The following is a 19,769-nucleotide window of genomic DNA, read 5'->3' as shown; positions in this document are numbered from 1 at the left end:
CTTCATCTACCTCCTGGCCTCTGGGGGTTCAGAACAGCCCAGGTGCTCAGAGCAGCACCCACCGTTAGGAAATCCTGCCCACCAAACAAGGACTGGAGCTGCATTTAGAACCCGGAGAGGAGGGCCTCCACATGGGAGTCGGGGGTCGGTGGGAACAGGAAGACTGTCTTCAACTAATCACGCTGTGTGGCTTCATGTGAAAGGCCACACGGGACTATGCACTAGGAGCCTGGGTTCTGCTTGACGTAAAAACCTTCCCTCAGTTACAGTTGTCCAAAAACAGGGCAGTGGTGAAGACTCCAGAGGGAGGACGTCGAGCACCTTCTAACTCTTAGGAGTCTGCTCAAAAGTTTGCCCTGACCCTGCTGTGTTTTGGGTCTTCAGTCTGGACCATACAATATGTCACTTAAATGCAGGTGGTTTTTGGTTTCGGGTCTTGCTGTGGCTTCTCCAGCACCGGTCTGTGAGCTGCGGAGGCAGCTGCGGAGGCAGTGGAGGGCCGGGCCCCTGTAACAGGTCTCCCCCAAGGGTGGACCTCGGCTGCCCCCGCTAGGCCACGCCCCGTAGTCCTGTGAACTTCTGGGCACCCCACAGCCCTGGGCTAAACCCTGCTAAGCGCTCCATAGAGCTTTGATCACAGTCTTAGACCAGGATGAAGAAATAAATAAATACCAAGTTGGTGAAACAGCCTAAAGCCTTTAAGAAATCCAGGGCAACAGAGATTCCACAGAGGACAGGTCAACGGGTTAGGGAAGTCAAGTTGGAAAGAGGAACTCCGCTAAAATAAGAAAATACAAATGCTCCCAGCGGAGGGGCATCCAGAGAGTCGCGGGCCTGGGAACGGGCCTGTGGTCCTCGCGAGCATGCCTGGCCCCCATCGCAACAGGGCCGGGCGGACAGCGGCAGGCCAGCTCCCGGGAGGCTCGTCGTCGTGGTTGGGGCCCGTCGGCCGGCCTCTCCTCATTTTTGTGACGTGTCAGGGGCAGCAGCGGTGACGGGGCCACCACACAAAGCCAGGTCGTCGGGCGGTGGTCTCCCAGGCCAAGAGCCCCGATGGGATGGGGAGGGGGCGGGAAGCGAGGCGCCCCTGGGCGCCCGGGCTCCGCGCGGGATTAAAGTGAGCTCGGACTCCGCGGCGGCGGCGGTAGCAGCGGCGGGGGGCGGGTACCCGGGCGGCCGCGAGCGCCCGTCGCGCGCCTGGCTGCTGTGGCCGCGCTGGCAGCCAGCGAACCGGGCTCGCCGAGGCCTCGCCACGCCCCCGCGGAGGTGGAGCCGCGGCCAGGGGCGGGTCCGCAGCTGGCGGCGCCGGGGCCCGGGGCGGAGGCTGTGGCAGCAGCTGCAGCGGCGGCGGCGGCGGCAGCGCCAGGAGCTGCTACAGCAGAGGCGGAGGTTGCTCCTGTACGCGTCCGGGCCGCTCAGCCGGAGCCGCAGCCCGGAGGTGCCGGGCGGTGCGCTGGGTGCTGCTGCTGCTGCTGCCCGCCCTCCGCCGCCCGGGCCCCCGCTGCCGCCCGGGCCCTGGCTGCCGTCTGCGCCCCCGTCGACCCCGCCCGCGAGTGCGCCCCAGCCGGGACGCCGCCCCCGGCCGGGTCTCCACTTCTTGGCCGCACCTTCCATGACAGCGCCCGCGAGAAGATGGCTGCGAAGGGCGCGCACGGCTCCCACCTGAAGGTGGAGAGCGAGCTAGAGCGCTGCCGCGCCGAGGGTCACTGGGACCGCATGCCGGAGCTGGTCCGGCAGCTGCAGACGCTGAGCATGCCCGGCGGCGGAGGTAGCAGGCGAGGCACCCCGAGCGCAGCGTTCACCTTTCCGGACACCGGTGAGTAAGGGAAGAGGCTGGCTCGCCCGCAGCGAGCGCGCGAAACGCACCGCCTCCTCCAGGAAGCGCGCCCAGATCGTCCTCGGCCGGCAACGGGCGCCTACCAGCCCACTGTGCTGGTCTTAAAAGCAGCCAGGGTAGTTAGGAAGGTCCTTCTGCCGCGAGAGAAAAATCACATGTAGTTTGGGGGCTTGGAGGGAAGAGGAACGGCTTTTGCTCTCTGTCCTTTAGGATAATGTGGCTAACTCCGTCTACCGTGAAATGGTATCTGCACATCATGAGATCAGTGCATTGGCTGGACTCTGCCCCCCACCGCGGTCCGAGGGTGGGGTGTCCCTAAACTCCATCAGGTGAAGTGTGTCTGTCTCGTCTTTGTCCATAGTTCTCGCAAGTAAAGTTGAAAACGGAGCTCCGTCCGCAGCAGACGGGCGAGGGTTTGACGAGCTCCAGGGTGGGGTGGTGGAGAAACGGGAAAGAGGCTTGGCCAGCCTCAGTTTCCTCATCTGTGGCGATCTCGGGACACATCCAGCTCTGGCAGTCGGTGGCTTTAGCAGTAGGGCTGGTTTGGCTGGGCCGGGCTCTTGTGCTGGGGCGGGAAAGCACCCTGATGTGGCAGCGGGGAACACCCCGCCCCGGTCTCTAACCTCAAATCCTGTTCCTGGGGCCTTCAGCTTACTCTCGCTGAGTCCTCTCTGTGGGCACAATCACTTAGGAGGCTTTGTGGAAGGAGGCAAGGAATAAATGAATACAGATATAAAGAATTATTAAAGACTGCCCAGCCTGTGGAAGGCTCTGAGAGGGACAGATCGTGATAGTAATAGTAATAGTTAACACTTATTTCGTGCTTCCTGTGTGCCAGACACTGTCCTGAGCACTTTAATCAACCCCGTGAAGCAGGTACTCTTGTTTGTCCCACTTTACAGATAAGGAAACTGAGGCACAGAGCAACTAAATAACTTGATCAGCTAGCCAATAAGTTGTGGAACCAGGATTTGTGCCCAGGTTTCTGAGTACATCCTTTAAATCACTTGCACTATTACCTCTCAAAGATGTACAGCACAAAATCCTTGCCCTTGAAGAGCTCCCACAGTGAATGGGGAGGCAAGAAAGTGATCGGAGGGCAATTGTTTGTGGGGGTTTTTTGGTTGTTTTTTTGTTTTTGTTTTTGTTTTTGTTTTTTTTGAGACAGGGTCTCTCCCTGTTACCCAGGCTGGAGTGTAGTAGTGCGATCTCAGCTCACTGCAGCCTCAACTTCCTGGGCTCAAGCGATCCTTCCACCTCAGCCTCCCAAGTAGCTGGGACTACAGGTGCTGGCTACCATGCCCGGCTAATTTTTGCAGTTTTAGTAGAGACGGGGTTTCGCCATGTTGCCCAGGCTGATCTCGAACTGGGCTGAAGCATTCCGCCCACCTGGGCCTCCCAAAGTGCTGGAATTACAGGCATGAGCCACTGCGTCTGGCCGCTTTCTCTATTTTTTAAATTTTTGTAAACAACCCTATTAGGAGGGCAGGAGTTATTGTCCCCATTTTAGACATAGGGACACCAAGGCCAAGAGAGGTCATATAATGTGTATGTGGTTAAAGCCTGTACTCAAGCCTGAGTCTCTGCCACCAAGTCTCCTAGTGTCAGAGTTGGGGACACGGAGCCTGGGCTGGCTTCACTGTGGGAACTGGCCAGTATAAGGAAGGAGGTGGAGGGTCAGCAGTGTCTCTCCTGCCAGTTTTGGGGTCTGTGAATGGTTTTTCTCCCAGTTAAATCCAGATACTCTATCACAGAGCATGCACTCACACTGGGACACATAGTCATACATGCATATGCACGCACAGAAACACGAGGAATAAAAACAAGTGCCTCCCAAAGCCCATGCGTAGAGCATTGTTTGGATTGACTGCTGTTTTGGTCCTTTCTCTACAGGGTTCCTTGATCACTCAAGGGATTGAGAGCTTGTTCTTTTTTGGGGTTTGATACAGACTCGCCTGCAGCCCTGAAGGGAGATTCTTAACATCCCACCTGGCCTGTTTGACTCTTACAAGTCAGTGATCTGAAGCTTCCACAGTTACAGAATTGGGAGAGGTTCTGAGGCAGGGGGTTGCAACCCATTTTACTGAGGCCTTGAGTTCCAGCGGTGTCTGATATTTCCTACAGAAACGAAAAGTAGCTCCCAGAGGTAGATTCAGAGGGGCAGAAGGGGAAGATGAGCTGTGGGGACTCTTTCTGATCTGGGGGGATGAAAGATCAGGAGATGCTTCAGCAGAATAGGCCCCTGTACCCTTTTCCTGTCTAAGGTTGCTCCTCGCCACCCAACCAGGGGTAAGGTGCTTGCTACTGTCTTCTCACTCACATCCGGTCTAGATTTGGTCAGGATGGAGCAGGGGAACCCCAGAGTCCTGCTTGCTGTGCTGGGGTTTGTTCATATAAAAACAAAGAGCCCATCCAAGTGGTTAAAAAACAACTTTATTACGAAGAATTTTCAAAGCATTAAAGAACATGAAAGAATGAGTCCCTTGTATCCATCAACCAACTTCAGTGATACGAACTCACGAAGTCTTGTCTGAGCTATACTCAACCCATTTCTCCTCCACATTTCAATTTTTCAGTATGTATTTATTAAATAAGAACTCTGGTTTTTGGGGTTTTTTTTTTTTTTTTTTTTTTTCTGTGAGACAAGAGCTTGCTCTTTCACCCAGACTGGAATTCAGTGGTATAATTATAGCTTACTACACACTCAAACTCCTGAGCTCAAGGGAACCTTCCACCTCAGCCTCCTGACTAGAAGGAAGGGCAGACTGGGCAACAAAGTGAGATCCCATCTCTACCCCCCACCCCACCCCAAAAAATATTAGCTAGGCATGGTGACACACACCTGTAGTCCCAGCTGTTTGGGAGGCCAAGACGGGAGGATCACTTGAGGACAGGAGTTCGAGACCAGCCCAGGCAACATACCTCAGGCACACGTCAGCAAACCCAGCTAATTTTCAAATTTTTTTGTAGAGATGGAGTCTTGCTATGTTGCCTAGGTTGGTCTCGAACTCCTGGGCTTAAGCTATTCTCCTACCTTGGCCTCCCAAAGTGTTGAGATTTCAGGCATGAGCCACCACACCCAGCAATAAGAACTCTTTAAAAATATAGCCACTGTACCATTATTACACCTTACAAAAATCTAACAATTACATTTTACAATTAGTTTATTAGAGTCAGTATCCAAATTAGGCCACATACTGCACTTGATTGTTAGGTTAGGTCTCTGTACCCCACCCAACATTTTGTTATGAAAATTTCAAACATACAGTAAAAGTCGAAAAAATTTGCAGTGAACACCTGTGTACCTATTAACCTTTTACTGTGCTTGCTTTATTACATACCTGTTTTCTACTCATCTTGAGACTTTGTTTTTAATTTTTTTTTATTCTTAGAGACAAGGTCTTACTCTCATAGCTCATTTCAGTCTGGGCTCAAGTGATCCTCCTGCCTCAGCCTCCCAAATGGCTGGGATCACGGGTGTGTATGCCACTACACCCAGTTAATTTTTTTTTTTAGATGGAGTCTCACTGTCGCCAGGCTGGAGTGCAGTGGTGCGATCTCGGCTCATTGCAACCTCTGCCTCCTGGGTTCAAGTGATTCTCCTGCCTCAGCCTCCCAAGTAGCTGGGACTACAGGTGTGCGCCACCACACCCAGCTAATTTTTGTATTTTTGGTAGAGACGAGGTTTCACCATGTTGGCCAGGATGGTCTCTATCTGTTGACCTCATGATCCACCCGCCTCGGCCTCCCAAAGTCCTGGGATTACAGGCGTGAGCCACCGTGGCCAGCTGCCCAGTTAATTTTTTTATTTTTTGTAGAGATAGGATTTCACTATGTGGTCCAGGCTGATTTTGAACTCCTAGACTGAAGCAATCTTCATGCCTTGATCTCCCAAAGTGCTGGAATTATAAGTGTGAGCCACCGTGCTCAGTCTTTGAGTTTCTCTTAATCTGTAGTCACCCTCCCTGCCGCCCTGCTTTTTTTCTTCTTCTTTTTAAGACTGGAGATTGTTTTGAACATTTCTTCAGTTTCAGTTAGAAGGGGTTTCTTTGAGGCAGATGGTCTTTTGCTGGTTTCAGCCTTTTCCTCCTGGCTGTGGTTGGCAGGTCCCAGCCCTCTATAGTCCGGGGAGGTGAGCAGCTGCAGAAACCACTGTGCCTGTTTGCCCCGCGGGGAAGGGCCTGGTCTGAACCCTGGCCTGGCTGGCTAGACCAACGTTTCCTGACTGTGAATGGGTGGGTTGTGGAGAGGGGATCACTGTCATCCAGACATGGGGTCTTGAAGGGTATCCCTGTGACCTGGCACTCTTGGAGAGGCCTGGAGGGGATGTGAGCTGAAGGGGCTGTAAGGAAGGTGGGCACCGAGGCCTTCCACACACGATGGGGTTGGGAGACTGGGTGGCCAGTAAGTGGGGCTTTGGGGCTTTGTTGAGGGCAAGGTGCTGAGCAGGGCTGCATAATCAGCACCCAGAGTCAGATTCACTATCGGTCTGATGGGAAGGTCTTCTTAAATGCCCCTGGGTAGAGAGAAGCTGCAGCACCTCACTAGAACTGGGATAGGGAGTAGGTTTCGAACAACAGGATGATAAAAAGCAACTTGTTTTCCCTTTGGAAGGACAGAGAAGCCTTTATCCACCTGAATTCTTTTTTTTTTTTTTTTTTTAATTTTCTAGAGATGAGGTATTGCCCTATTGCCTAGGCTGGAGTGCAGTGGCACAGTCATGGCTCCCTACAGCATTGAACTCTTGGGCTCAAGCCATCCTCCCACCTCAGCCTTCCAAGCAGCTGGGACTCTAGGCATGTACCTCTAACCTCAGCTAACTTTTTTTGTGTGTAGCGACAGAGTCTCACTATGTTGACCAGGCTGGTCTCTAACTCCTGGTCTCAATCAATCCTACCACCTCGGCCTCCCAAAGTGCTGGGATTATAAGCATAAGCCACCACACCAGGCTTGAATTCCTATTCAACAACTAAAAGTCTAGAACTTCTAATTCCGAAACATCCTTCAGTTCCATAGACTGGACAGTTGAGAATAGTTGGAAAGAAAAGAGGAAGGCAAGAGAGAGGTAGGGCAGGGAGAGGAGAGTTGAGCAAAGGAGGAAAAGAAAGTGAATGTCTGCTGCCTACTGAGTGTCTGGTAAACAAACAACAAGTAGATTGAGTTGGGGGCTGAAAGGGGCAGGCAGAAAGCCTTCTGAGAAGGACCTGAAGTGTCAATCAACAAAATAGTCTGAAAGTCACAGGTATATGAAGGTAAGGAGAGTTCTTATCCCTGTCCTTGTATTTACAACTAGCTTTTAACGTACTCTTTTAAGTTGTTAAGACTGTTGTTTATTTTGAAATTACCAGCAGCTCTGCTGTGCATGGGATGCAGGAGAGACGGTATTTTTTAGCTCTGTTATGTTTTATTATTGTTACTGGCTGTGACCCTAACAATGTTTCCTATCTTTATTATCATCTATAAAATGGTGATAATACCTACCTTTCAGGGCTGTAGAGATGAAATGATGCTATATAAAAAAGCATCTGGCCCATACTAAGCCTTCAACAAATATTAGTGCCTCTTTCGTAGCCAGTCACTCTTATGGTTTAGAGATATGTGGTGAAGGATCAATTTTGTTTTCTTTAAATTCCCAATCTGGCCAGGCACAGTGGTTCACATCTGTAATCCCAGCATTTTGGGAGGCCAAGGTGGGCAGATCACTTGATCCCAGGAGTTCGAGACCAGCCTGGCCAACATGGTAAAACCCCGTCTCTATCAAAAATACAAAAAATTAGCTGGGTGTGGTGGCGCGTGCCTGTAGTCCCAGCTACTCAGTAGGCTGAGGCAGGAGAATCCTTTAAACCCAGGAGGTGGAGGTTGCAGTGAGCCGAGATCGTGCCACTGCACTTCAGCCTGGGTGACAGAGACCCTGTCTCAAAATAAATTCCCAATCTGTTATCTCTGATACTTTCATAAAGTACAATAAAAATCAATTACTAGAAAAATACACAAAGTACTACCTCCCAATTTTTTAGTGTTAGATTTCAACAGATTTAAAATTACTCTGTCAAATTTCTAAAGGTGTACTCTTAAGTTTCTGCACTCATCTCCTTGGTATTGGATCACAAGCGTTGAGAGACCCGCACCAGGCCATGGCCGGCTGCACTTGGAGCTGCCTGGGTCCAAAGGGGCATGCTCTGGGGAGGAAGCTGGTTTCTCTTGGCATGAAAGTATCCAACCAAACAGCTCAACCAAGCGAGGAGCTCTGGTCCGGGCAGGTGGATGGCAGAGTGCACAGGATGGCCACTGATGGTGCTGTGTCTGGTGGCACGGTGGCCCAAGGGCGCGAGTCCTGCCAGTGCACAGAGGAAAGGGGGCAACGAGGTGGGGACCAGCTGGGGGGGCGGGGCCAATGTCCTGAGGGGTGCGTTTCCCTCTTTAGGCTCTGACTTCAAACCCCACCCCTGGCTTTACAGAGGCAAAGCAGGTTAGAAGCAGGCAGCAACTTTCCCCAAGGCCCACAGCTCTGGAATGTGGCTCTGACTAACTGGGTCTATGGGGATGTGCAAAAATAATTTTGATGTATGTTGCCAAATTACCCTAGAGGTTCTACCAACTTATAGTCTGCCAGCAATGAATGATAGTTTGAACCAGGTACTTTTTTGACCATTTCCTTAAAATGTTAATTTTAAAAGTCATGAGGTATGTAGCAAAGGATCCCGTAACAGGTGCCTTCAGAACGAAACTCCCCTGCGATGGTGTTCTTGGGATTCTGGGCTTTAGAACCGTTCTCTGTGGGAAATCTCCCTTATGGTGAGAGATTCTTCTTCAGAGGCATGAAGTTTTTTGTGTTTTTTAAAGACAGGGTCTCCCCATGTTGCCCAGGCTGGTCTTGAACTCCTGGGCTCAAGCAATTCTCCCACCTCAGCTTCCCAAGAAGCTGGGACTACAGGCTTGCACCACTGTGCCCAGCTAAGGCATACAGTTTTGGACCAGTGGCTATGAGATGTTAGCAAACTGTGGTATCCTGAGAGTGAGGAGGGAATGGCAGCCCTGTAGATCTGAGAACACTGTACTGGTAGCAAAAAGAGCACTTTGAAAAAGATGGCACCAAGCAGGCATTCCTAGGGATGTTTTTGGATTGGCACTTAACTCTCGATCCTGATCCTGATGGCTTCCCTGTGGGGTAGTTGAGAGGATCCGATTCACTCAACAGGTATTTACTCGGTGCTTATATTGAATGGTGGGCCTGCTCCTCACCCCAGTTGCTGGGCGGGGCAATGAGCACAGCCACCCAAGAGCCATGGTGAAACCATCTTGACCTCAGACCCTGCACACTGAACACCCAGCTCCCATGCTTGAGCCACCTCTGCTGTAGGTAGCAGGAATCTAGTGGTCACAAGACGAGTTTTCAGTGTGGTAAAGGGAGGCAGCAAATAAACCAAGCAGTATATTATTTTTATTTTTTGAGACAGAGTCTCACTTTGTTGCCCAGGCTGGAGTGCAGTGGTGCGATCTCGGCTCACTGCAACCTCCGTCTCCCGAATTCAAGCAGTTCTGCCTCAGCCTCCCGAGTAGCTGGGATTACAGGTGCCCATCATCATGCCTGGCTAATTTTTGCGTTTTTAGTGGAGACAGGGTTTTGCCATGTTGGCCAGGCTGGTCTCAAACTCCTGACCTCAAGTGATCTGCCTGCCTTGGGCTCCCAAAGTGCTGGGATTACAGGTGTGAGCCACTGCGCTCACTAAACCAAGCAGTATAAAACCACCTACCAGGTGGTGAGGGATGCAAATGAGCTACCCTCATTTGCGGGTATACCCAATATGTGAGAGAACTCCAGAAAATGCTGGTATTCAACATGTTTGAGGATTTGCCTTGGCAACAAGTAGATCTGCTTCCCACCTAACTCTACCATGGCTGCTAAGTTATCCTGAGTCATGTCAAATTACCTTAAAAACTGGATGGTACGGTGGCTGACGCCTGTAATCCCAGCACTTTGGGAGGCTGAGTCAGGAGGGTCACTTGAGCCTGGGTGTGCCATGATCATGCCAATGCACTCCAGCTTGGGTGGCAGAGTGAGACTCTGTTTAAAACAAACAAACAAACAAAAACACTAAAAAATGGAGAAAACCAATTATGGTTATATAGAAATTAGGAGCATGTGAAAGTACATTATTAAGCCACTTCATGTACTTTTTCTCTTCAGTCATTTGGGGAGAATTCTTCTTGGTTTAAGAACTTATTATCCACAGCACAGCGTATGTATGACTTTGTCCCTTATTTTAAATTCTGAAATTCTGGGAATTTGTCCCCAAGTCCTGGGAACTCTGTCTTTCCAACCATTAAACTACAGCAGAAAATAAATCCAAAGGGGCAGTTTGTATTGTGACCATAGTAGAATACCTGTGTCTTTTCTTTAAAGGCTGTTGAAATTTATGGAAAATGTGCCTTTATTTTCTCAGACCTGAGCCATTCATGTACTAGGTATAGGTGGTTAGGTGGGTCCAGGAGTGTGCAACTCCCTCCATTATCCACCTTGTTCAGGGTTTGCTGCTCTGACCCCTACTTTGCTTTTCAGATGACTTTGGGAAATTGCTGCTGGCTGAGGCCCTCTTGGAGCAGTGTTTGAAGGAGAACCACACCAAAATAAAAGACTCCATCCCTTTGCTGGAGAAGAATGAGCCGAAGATGAGCGAAGCCAAAAATTATCTGAGCAGTATCCTTAACCATGGGAGGCTCTCGGTAAGTCATCAGCCTTCAAGCCTGAGACCTCCTCTCCTCATCTGTCTTACCTCCCATCTGTCCAGTCCTCCCTGAGTCATTTGGTCACCTGAGCAACAAGTCTCTCTTACAAGCTGCCCTTGCACTTACAGTAGCCACTGGCTACACGTGGCCCCTTGAGCACTTGGAGTATGGCTAGTCCACATTGAGATGTGCTGTAAGTATAAAGCATACACAAGGTTTCAAAGACTTAGTACAAAACAAAGAATATAAAAGAGCAGTAACTTTTTATGTTGATTACATGTTCAAATGGTATATTTTGGATATATTGGGTTAAATAAAACATGTTATTAAATTAATTTCACCTTTTACCTTTTTCAGTGTGACTAAAAAAATCTTACTAGAAATTTTTAAATTACACATGTGGTTCACATTTGTGGCTTACATTATATTTCTGTTGGACAGTGCTTGGTTGACTTAATATATGCCTGGTCCTTTGGGCTCTTTGGGTCAGGGGGCTCTCAGGGAAATAAAACCTCAGTGAACCTGTGACCTAGTTAGAAACAGGCAAACATGCAGAGTTGGCTAGGGACAGAAGAGCTCCATAACAGGGCAAGCCCATTTAAGTCCACGTGCATTTATCAAGCACCTACTGAGTACAAGACACTGAGGGAGGTAGAGGACCCACCTCTCCCTCCCAGAAGGAGTATAGTCACAACTTTCTCTGGACTTTGCTGCTCAAAATGTGGTCCACCCACCAGCAGTGTAGGCATCATTAGGGAGCCGGTTAGAAATGCAATTAAGCGGAAAAAAAAAAAAGGAAATGCAATTAAGAATTAGAATCTGCGTTTTAACAAGCTCTCCTGGGTGATTCATATGTGCATCCAAGTTTGAGGCTGTGGCTGTGTTAGATTACAATGTATCCTGAGCTATAATAATGACATGGGTATGTCATTAGAAACTCGAGGGGGAGGGGATAAAAAAAAAAACTCAAAGAGGAAGTGATCCCTCCCCCCCTCCCTTCCTTCCTTGCTTCCTTCCCCTCTCTGTCTCTCTTTCTTTCGTCTTTCTGTCTGTCTTTATTTTCTTCAGGGTCTCGCTGTGTTACTCAGGCTGGTCTCCAACTCCTGGGCTCAAGCAATCCTCCTACTTCAGCCTCCCAAAGCGTTGGGATTACAGGAGTGAGGCACTGCGCCCAGCTGATTTTTAAAGAGCTATTCCAAAGTAATATATTCACTTCCTTAAACCTTTTATTCCAATGTACTGTGTGCAGGGCATTGTGTTGTGCACTCTGAGGGCAATCAAGACGAATCCAGTGTGGACGCCTGCCCTCAAGGAGGTTGCAGTTCTCTTGGGAAGATAAGTCCTATCAGCAAGTAAATAGCCTTCCTCCAAGGTGGACTGTGATAGGAGTGGTATCCATGAGGAAGCAAGTCTGAGGGGGATGCTCTTTGGGGATAAGCGAGAGCAGACTCCGAGTAATGGCAGTACTAGAATTGGATCCTTCTGGGGCTGGATCTAGACAAGGTTGTAAAGGTACTTTGGGGCTAGTAAGGGCAGACTGGAACACCAGGCCGGGATGTGCAGGGCTTTTTCTGTAAGGGAGGAAAGGGCCAGGGGAGAGGGGAGTGTGTACTAGAAGTTTAAGGTTACTGCTTTTAGGCTCCTTGACAGGTATTGTAGCACTGGGAGGTCTGTATTGGGTTAAAATAGCTGCCTGACCCTGAGCATGCTTGACCCCACAGACCTTCCAGTTTCTCATCTACTGGTCAAAAGGGTTGGACCAGATTGGTGGGGTTCAAGCTTTTCCCACCAAGACCTCTTTTCATTTTAAAAATATTAAATTAATAATTGAATATTAAATTAAATATTTAAAAATTGTTTTAAAAATAAACATGATTCAGGCTTATTGTAAAAATTCCAGTCAACAAATAAGTAATTTGAGTGATAAATAAAAGTCCCAGCTGGCCTATGGCTCACGCCTGTAGTCTTAGCACTTTGGGAGGCTAAGGCAGGAGGATTGCTTGAGCCAGAAGTTTGAGATCAGACTGGGCAACATGGTGAGACCCCATCTCTACAAAAAATTTTTTTAATTAGCTAGGCATGGTGGCTTGCACCTGTGGTCCCAGCTACCCAAGAAGCTGAGGCTGGAGGGTCACTTGAGCCTAGGAGGTTGAGGCTGCAGTGAGTTGTGTTCATGCCACTGCACTCCAGCCTGGGTGACAGAGCAAGATCCTGTCTCACACACACACAAAAAAAGTTCTTGTTTTCCAACCTCACCCTCATACCCACACCTATCCTCAGAGTTGAGCACTGGTCAGTATTTGATGTGCATCTCCTATGCCTTTCTTTTTGCATTTACAAACATATATACCCACAGATTTTTCTTTTCATAGAGTTGTAAGATACATATTTTTCACTAAGAAGTTTTATTTAGAGCTTTCTCCATGCCAGTATGGTCTCATTCTTTGTACTGGCTGAATAGTAACCACATGTATTGTGACAATGGTTTTATTAAATACAAATTGTACCATATTTTGTTAAACAAAGACATACATAGGCACCAATAACGTGGAGAAATTTACTGTTATCCAGGCCAGAGCCAAAAACTTAATGTTGATCTGTAAAATAACATATTAAATGTCATTTGTGGGATTTTTTTTTGAGACAGGGTCTCACTCTGTCATCCAGGCTGGAGTGCAGTGGTGTGAACATGGCTCACTGCAGACTGAACCTCCTGGGCTCAAGTGATCATCCTGCTTCAACCTCCTGAGTAGCTGGGACTATAGGCATGCACCACCACACCCAGCTAATTTTTAAATTTTTTTGTAGAGACAAAGTCTTGTCATATTGCTCAGGCTGGTCTTAAACTCCTGGGATCAAGCATTCCTCTTGCCTCTGCCTCCCAAAGTGCTAGGATGACAGGCATGAGCCACCGTGCCCAGCCATCATTTGTAGTATTCTCTATCTCACCCTCAAAGATCAGGTTGTAGTTGGGGTGACCTTTCTTGGCAGTTGATGCAGTCTCAGGTGGATTCCTGTGCATCCAAGTAGCTCTGCTGGATGAGAAGGAGAGCTGGGAGAGGTGGGCCCTGAGGCCCCTCCTTCGGAAAGCTTGAAACTCTTTCATCTTGGTGATGTCTAAAACCCTGTCCAGCTGAGTTGTGTGGAGATCAGTGAAAACAAGCCACTTGTCCTAAGCTCTCTTCTCCACTTGGTTGAGGCTTTGCACCATCCCATGCAGGCCTCCAAGGAACCTTCTGCAACGGTATTTACTATTAGCCCCATTTCTTTTTCTTTTTTTTTTTTTTTCAATTTTTTGTAGAGACAGGGTTCTCACTATGTTGCTCAGGCTGGTCTCAGATTCCGGGTTTCAAGCGATCCTCTTGCCTTGGCCTCCCAAAGTGCTGGGATTACAGGCATGAGCCACTGTGCCCTGCCAAGCCCCATCTCTTGAGAACCAAGAAAGGTGATCACAACCCAGGCCTTTGGTGTCTACAGCCCATGCTCTAATGCTGTCTCTCATTTCTTGGTGCTGCCTCCCAGAATACTGGGGTGGAAATAAAATAATGACTGGGAAAGTTGGATTCATGTGAAAGATGGTGATCACACCCCCACTTTAATAGTTCCCACGTTAGTCTGTGAAGTATTTCCTCATCCCTTCTTTCCTCATACCTGGGTATCTCCATGAAGTCCTTTTTCCCCTTTTATTGACAGAGACAGTGAGGCACAAAAGGAGTAGGCGATGCGCTGATCCACACAGTAGAGGGGACTGTTCCCCTGGTAAAGCGACCTCCCCCGTGGCACCCTCCTACTGGGCAAGGGGTTCCGTTCCCTGACTGTTGGACTAATAGACCAAGAATATTTCACATTCAAATGCATTCAAAAGTCACAGAGTGCAGTGGACTTTTAATGCTGCCAAGTAAGGACATTAAGAAGCAAAAAATAGCAGCAAAATGATACCATCTTCTGCTCTTACTGTGCTATAACAGAAAAACCGTTTAGCATTGAAGGGCAAGATAGATATCCTTTCAGAACTAAGAGCCTTTTTTTTTTTTTTTTTTTGGAGACAATGGAGTCTCGCTCTGTCACCCAGGTTGGAGTACAGTGGCGCGATCTCGGCTCACTGCAACCTCCGCCTCCCGGGTTCAAGCAATTCTTCTGCCTCAGCCTCCCGAGTAGCTAGGATTACAGGCACCCACCACCATGCCCGGCTAATTTTTGTATTTTTAGTAGAGACGGGTTTTCACCATGTTGTCCAGGCTGGTCTCAAACTCCTGACCTTAGATGATCCGCCTGCCTGGACCTCCCAAAGTGCTGGAATTACAGGCGTGAGCCACCGCACCCGGCCGAGCATTTTTTTAAATAGTGTAAATGTGGCTTTATAAAACATGCCCTGCATTGTCTAATTTTTCCCCAGCTTGGTGGAAGCTCTGTTGTAAACTGCCACTGGTCCTCCAGGAACCGCCACTAGCCACACCCCATCAGCATGCCTGAAATGTCCTTCTCTGCCTTGCTGCCCTTGTCTCCATGTGCAGGATAATGATAATTACGCATACCCTGTATTTATCTTGCTCTTTTCCAAAGAAAAGTTCAAAGCTCTTTTCTGGACTTTGCCCTATTAATGCCCTCAGCATTGCTGTGATAGGCGGTGAGGAGTAGGTGTTATTATCTCTCCCTCACCCACGAGGAAGATGCAGCCCAAGCAGGGAGGAAATGAGCCTGTGGCTTGAGACCAGTGCAGGGAATGCAGAGTCACTGCCCAGCTTGGAAGGACTATGGGCTGCATACCTCTGGGATGTGTCATCTGGGGCCCTGGCCCAGGGAGTGGGTGGCCTATCTGGGGAGACTAGCAAATCCCCTCAAAAGATTCAGCTTTGGAGAGTTAATTAATAGAGAGAGCAGGTCAGGCATGCAGAGGCTGAATGGGCCCATTGGTAGAGGCATTGGAGGAGTTCAGCTGAAGGGAGCTCCCTGGTAGTCAAGGAGGCTTTCAGGAGAAGGTGGGCCTGAGCAAGGCCCCAAAGGATAGAAGAGGATCTGGTTAGGCCAGGGAGAAGGGGACCTGAGGAAGCACAGGCAAAAGAGGAATGTGGATTTACAAAAGCCAGAAGGACCAGTTGGGAAGGTGAATTTGGCTTCCCCGGAGTCTGTCTGTGCCATGCTTCATTTCTCTTGGCCTCTGAGAGGGCAGTAGATGGTAAGGAGTGCTGGAGGCTTGCCCTGGGGTCACAGGGACCCCAGACTCTTACCTCCCTGCAGGGAGACAGGGGTAGCACCTTCCTGCCAGTGACTAATGCCAGGGGTGGGACCAAAGCTGCATCTTTGGGGAGCTTTATGGACAGATTGGTGCCTGTGTGGCAGGAGCAGTGCCCAGGGCCTGGCCCATAGGCATTGTGAGCCAGCTGAGGACAAGATCAGAGGCAGGGGCCAGAGCAAATGGCCTGAAGAGGCGGGAGGTCACAAGAAGAACTGGGGCCATGTTCAAGGTCAGAACTCACGCGCTAGGGTGGCACAGCCCAGGGCCAGCACAGCCTCCCTCAGGCAGCAGCACAGGAGCCCAAGCCACAGTAGGGGTGATCAGGGCTGACCAGACCACTGCAGGCCCTAAGGGAGGCCCTGAGAGTTCCTCTGTGGGGTGGAGATTGAGATGTAAGCAGCTTTTGCAAAAGGAAGGAAAAGAAAACAGGTTTAAATTCAGCCACTCTTGGCCTCCGTGATTCTGCACTTTGACCCATTTCTGATAGGAAGAGGATGGTGACGCAGCAGGCCCTCTCCTCCTCAATCTGTCCCTTCGCCACTGTGGAGGGAGGCATGAGCTTCAGGGTCCCCACAGGCTGTTTCAAAGGCCTTTCACCTAATTATGATTTGCATATACATGTACACAAGAGGACTCCCAAAATGAGAAGCCTGGGGCTCCACAAAACTTAGCTCCATCTCTGACTTCCCACTTGTGTTTAGAATAAATGCCTGAGCTTCTGAGTGGCCCCCGGGCTGCAGTCTTTGGGGGGCTTCGGGAGAGGGAAGACAGGGCCTAGTCTGCAAGGTCTCTGGAGTCTTGCTGGGGGCATAAAACGCACACACATGAAACAATTAGGGACTCATAGGAGAATTTCATTGAGAGCCACAATGTAGGCTGCAGACCATGGGTGAGAGCGGGGAGCTGTCGGCATGTGCTTGAGCATCAAAGAAGGCTTTCTGGAGGAGGAGGGGAGTTCTGAGCAAGGTCTGAGGCAAACAGGGTCCAGGTTCAGTGGGGGGTGTTCACCCTAAGGTACCTTTGGGGCAGGCGCTGGTAACATGTCCTTGTCATTTCAGCCACAGTACATGTGTGAGGCCATGCTGATCCTGGGCAAACTGCATTACGTGGAGGGCTCATACCGAGATGCCATCAGCATGTACGCGCGGGCCGGGATTGATGACATGTCCATGGAGAACAAGCCCCTGTATCAGATGCGGCTGCTGTCGGAGGCTTTTGTCATCAAAGGTAGCTGTAGGCGCCAGCCTGGGCTCCCCTCCACTGTGTGCGGCTCGTTGCACTCTGACTCCCAGGACCCTGCTGGGCTCGTGTCCAGATTCTTCACCCCTGGTAGTGCCCATGCCGTGGCACTGGTGTCCAAGGTGGATGCCGGTGGCAACCGGCCATGTTGACATTGCCTGGTGCGTGGGATGTTAGGAGACTCAGATTCTCGCCCTGGCTCTGTCAACAACAGTTACCCTACTTTGTGTACCCTTGGGCAATCACCTCTTCACCTCCTTTGGCCTCAGTTTACTTGTTTGGAAGATACGGTTGTAATACCTGCCCTCCCAGGGTTACCATGACCAAGAGTCATCAGCAGAGTTGTGTAGCAAGGTTGAGAAAGGTTTACAAAGTATGACCTCTCACTGGCAGGCTGGCTTTGCTGACTGGCGCTGGAGAGCAGGTGTTGGATGCTATAGGAGTCTACCACTCCTCAGTTATTTGTCGGGCAAATAACTGCTGTGAGTGGCCCAGGGAGCAGGGGCTGAGACCCAGTGATGAACAGGTCAGAACCAGTTCCTGGAGGAGCTCTTAGCCTTCCAGGGTCAAGGGGTGCTCTGGAGGGGATTTAGGGACACGGGTCGGTGATGTAGGAATTTTATGAGGGGGCTGTGGACAGCCCAGCTGGGGAAATCGTGCCATTTAACTGGACCCCAAATGTGTTCAATGTTAAAGTCATCCTACCCCAAACTTTGTGCTTCAGGCTCCTTCTTCCCTGGATCCCTGGCTGCGGGAGCCCTTCTGCCCAGCCTGCTCTCCGGAATCTTGGATGTTTGATCGTCTCCCTAGTGCAGCACAAACCAACCCCCAGAGAAAAGTCTAGAAAAGATGCCTGTGGCTCAGTGGGCATTTGGTGCCTGGCATTTGTAGAGTATGTGACACCCTCTATTATAGACAGGGACATTCTCTCCATCTTGTGGGGAAACTGAGGCCCAGAGAGGATAACTTGCCCAAAGTTACCCAGATTCATGGTGGAGCCAGGATGAGAACCTCCATGCTCTGACTCTGGCCTTGGAATATGAGTCCTCCAAGGCCCTGCAACACACACTCAGTTTCCCCTGTCTCCCCTGGGTCCCAGGAGGAGTGACAGTGACATCTGTGGAGGGCACACCCTCCTTGACTCTGGCTGGTGGGACTTCTGAGGGGGTTCACCCACCCAAGATCCTTGGATCCCTTTTCTGTTGGGTCCACACAATGCCAGGAAACCTGGCAAGATGGTCACTGTGGGTGGACCCAGCGCCAGCCAGCGGGAGGGCAGGTGCCTTTCTGGGACGGCCCGGTCTGTGGGTGGTCTTCTCCCTTTGCTCTCTCATCCCCCGCTCTGCGCCTCTGGCACAGGCCAGTCTTGGGGGTGATCTGCATTTGGCATTTGGGTCTTTCGGGTCTCTTAGAAACCCCTTCAGCCATGGACGCCCTGAGCGGAACCCCCTTCCTCGGGCTTCCTTTCCGGGACTTTCTCCTGAGCCTGGCTCAGGACAGATTGCCCCCTGTCTCCTGCTCTCTCCTCTTTCCAGCATGCCTCCAGCTTCTTGGGGGAACACAGTCCCGGTGGTCAGAGGTCCTGCAGGGGAGGTAAGGAGCCGGGCGCGGCCGGCGCGGGCTGCTCAGTCTCGGGCTGTACTAGCTCCCGTTCCCCAGTGACTGCACATGGCCTCCCCTTTGCCTGCCTCCTCTGTGCCTGTCCTCCTCCTTGTCCTGCTGCAGTGACCACGCCTGCTGCCCAGCATGCTGAGGTTTGCCTGACCTGTGTGTGCTTGAGACCATGCACGTGGCCACCAGGGTGTGCATGATGTTGATCTGCCTGGGTTTGGGGGATCCGGTGGGTCTTCCCATGCAGAGTAGAGGCCACACCCTTCGGGGGCTGAGGACACTGGTCATTGGTCCTGACTCCGTCTGTGAGCATGAGGGTGGTGGCAGCAGGGGCCACAAGAGTTCACAGAATGCTGATATTTATTCAGCCCCCCTCCATGCCAGGTAGGCCCTCGTTGAGCCCCCTCTGTAACCCTCTGAGGTGGTGTTCCCCTCATTCTATGTCACGGATGAGGAATTAAGGTTGGAAGAAGTGAGGTGACTCATGCGAGGTCTCACAGGAAGTGGCAGAGGCAGGATTTGAACTTAGGCAGCTGGAGCTTATGATACTGTTGCTGAGAATCCTAGGATGAAAGGAATCAAGTGATCCAGGCCAAGCCCTCATGTTACAGTTGAGGAGACTGAGGCTGACAAAAAGGAAGCAGCTTGCCCAGGACATCAGTTAGTGTGTATTTGAATTGGAGTCCTCCTTCCTAGGCAGCCTCTCGGTCTTGGGCTCCGTTTGACGCTGGGCTGCCTGCAGGAGCCTGACTGACCCACACTCAGCACTCCTTGCCAGACTATTAGGCCATGGCTTGACTCCGTTTTTCACAGGAGTCTGCTCTGTGGTTCTGTTTGGTACTCTCAGGGGGTGGGCAGTCTGGGTGTCAGGCACATCTGGCTGGAGGAGGAGGACAGGGCCTGTGTGTCACAGGGGAGCCTGAGCTTGTCAGGCTGGGAGGCTCTGTGGGGGCCCCAGTGTGGAGCAGTTCCAACATGGAGCTGCTGTTCTTTTTAGGGGAGTCAGGAGCAGGCCCTGTGTCTCTTCGCCCCCACCCTCAAAAGACATAAAAACATATTCCCCTCACCCTCTTTCCCCATCACAGCAGAGGGACTTGCACTGTGACCCTGTGAGGCGTC

General features: G+C 50.6%; 1 protein-coding gene across 9 annotated transcripts in view; it reads left to right on the top strand.

Moving 5' to 3' along the window:
* The window catches only part of TTC7A (tetratricopeptide repeat domain 7A), a 159,649-nt gene that overhangs the window by 23,477 nt on the left and 116,403 nt on the right, over positions 1 to 19,769 (top strand). For 4 of the 9 annotated variants that reach the window (XM_054547585.2, XM_024242697.3, XM_024242702.3 and 1 more), the window contains exons 1-3: positions 1,321 to 1,816; positions 10,398 to 10,561; positions 16,859 to 17,027. In XM_054547585.2, the coding sequence (XP_054403560.1) occupies positions 1,633 to 1,816; positions 10,398 to 10,561; positions 16,859 to 17,027 (517 nt within the window). In that variant the 5' untranslated portion in view covers positions 1,321 to 1,632. Of the gene's footprint in view, positions 1 to 1,320; positions 1,817 to 10,397; positions 10,562 to 15,576; positions 15,669 to 16,858; positions 17,028 to 18,574; positions 18,633 to 19,769 lie in introns of those variants that run through there. The other 5 variants (XM_054547586.2, XM_063713683.1, XM_024242700.3 and 2 more) reach the window with 4 other exon arrangements.

This window comes from Pongo abelii, chromosome 12 (assembly GCF_028885655.2).
Source record: "Pongo abelii isolate AG06213 chromosome 12, NHGRI_mPonAbe1-v2.0_pri, whole genome shotgun sequence".
Classification (NCBI taxonomy): Eukaryota; Metazoa; Chordata; class Mammalia; order Primates; family Hominidae; genus Pongo; species Pongo abelii.
Note: the sequence above shows the minus strand (reverse complement) of the source record. Positions and strands in the feature narration are given on the sequence as shown.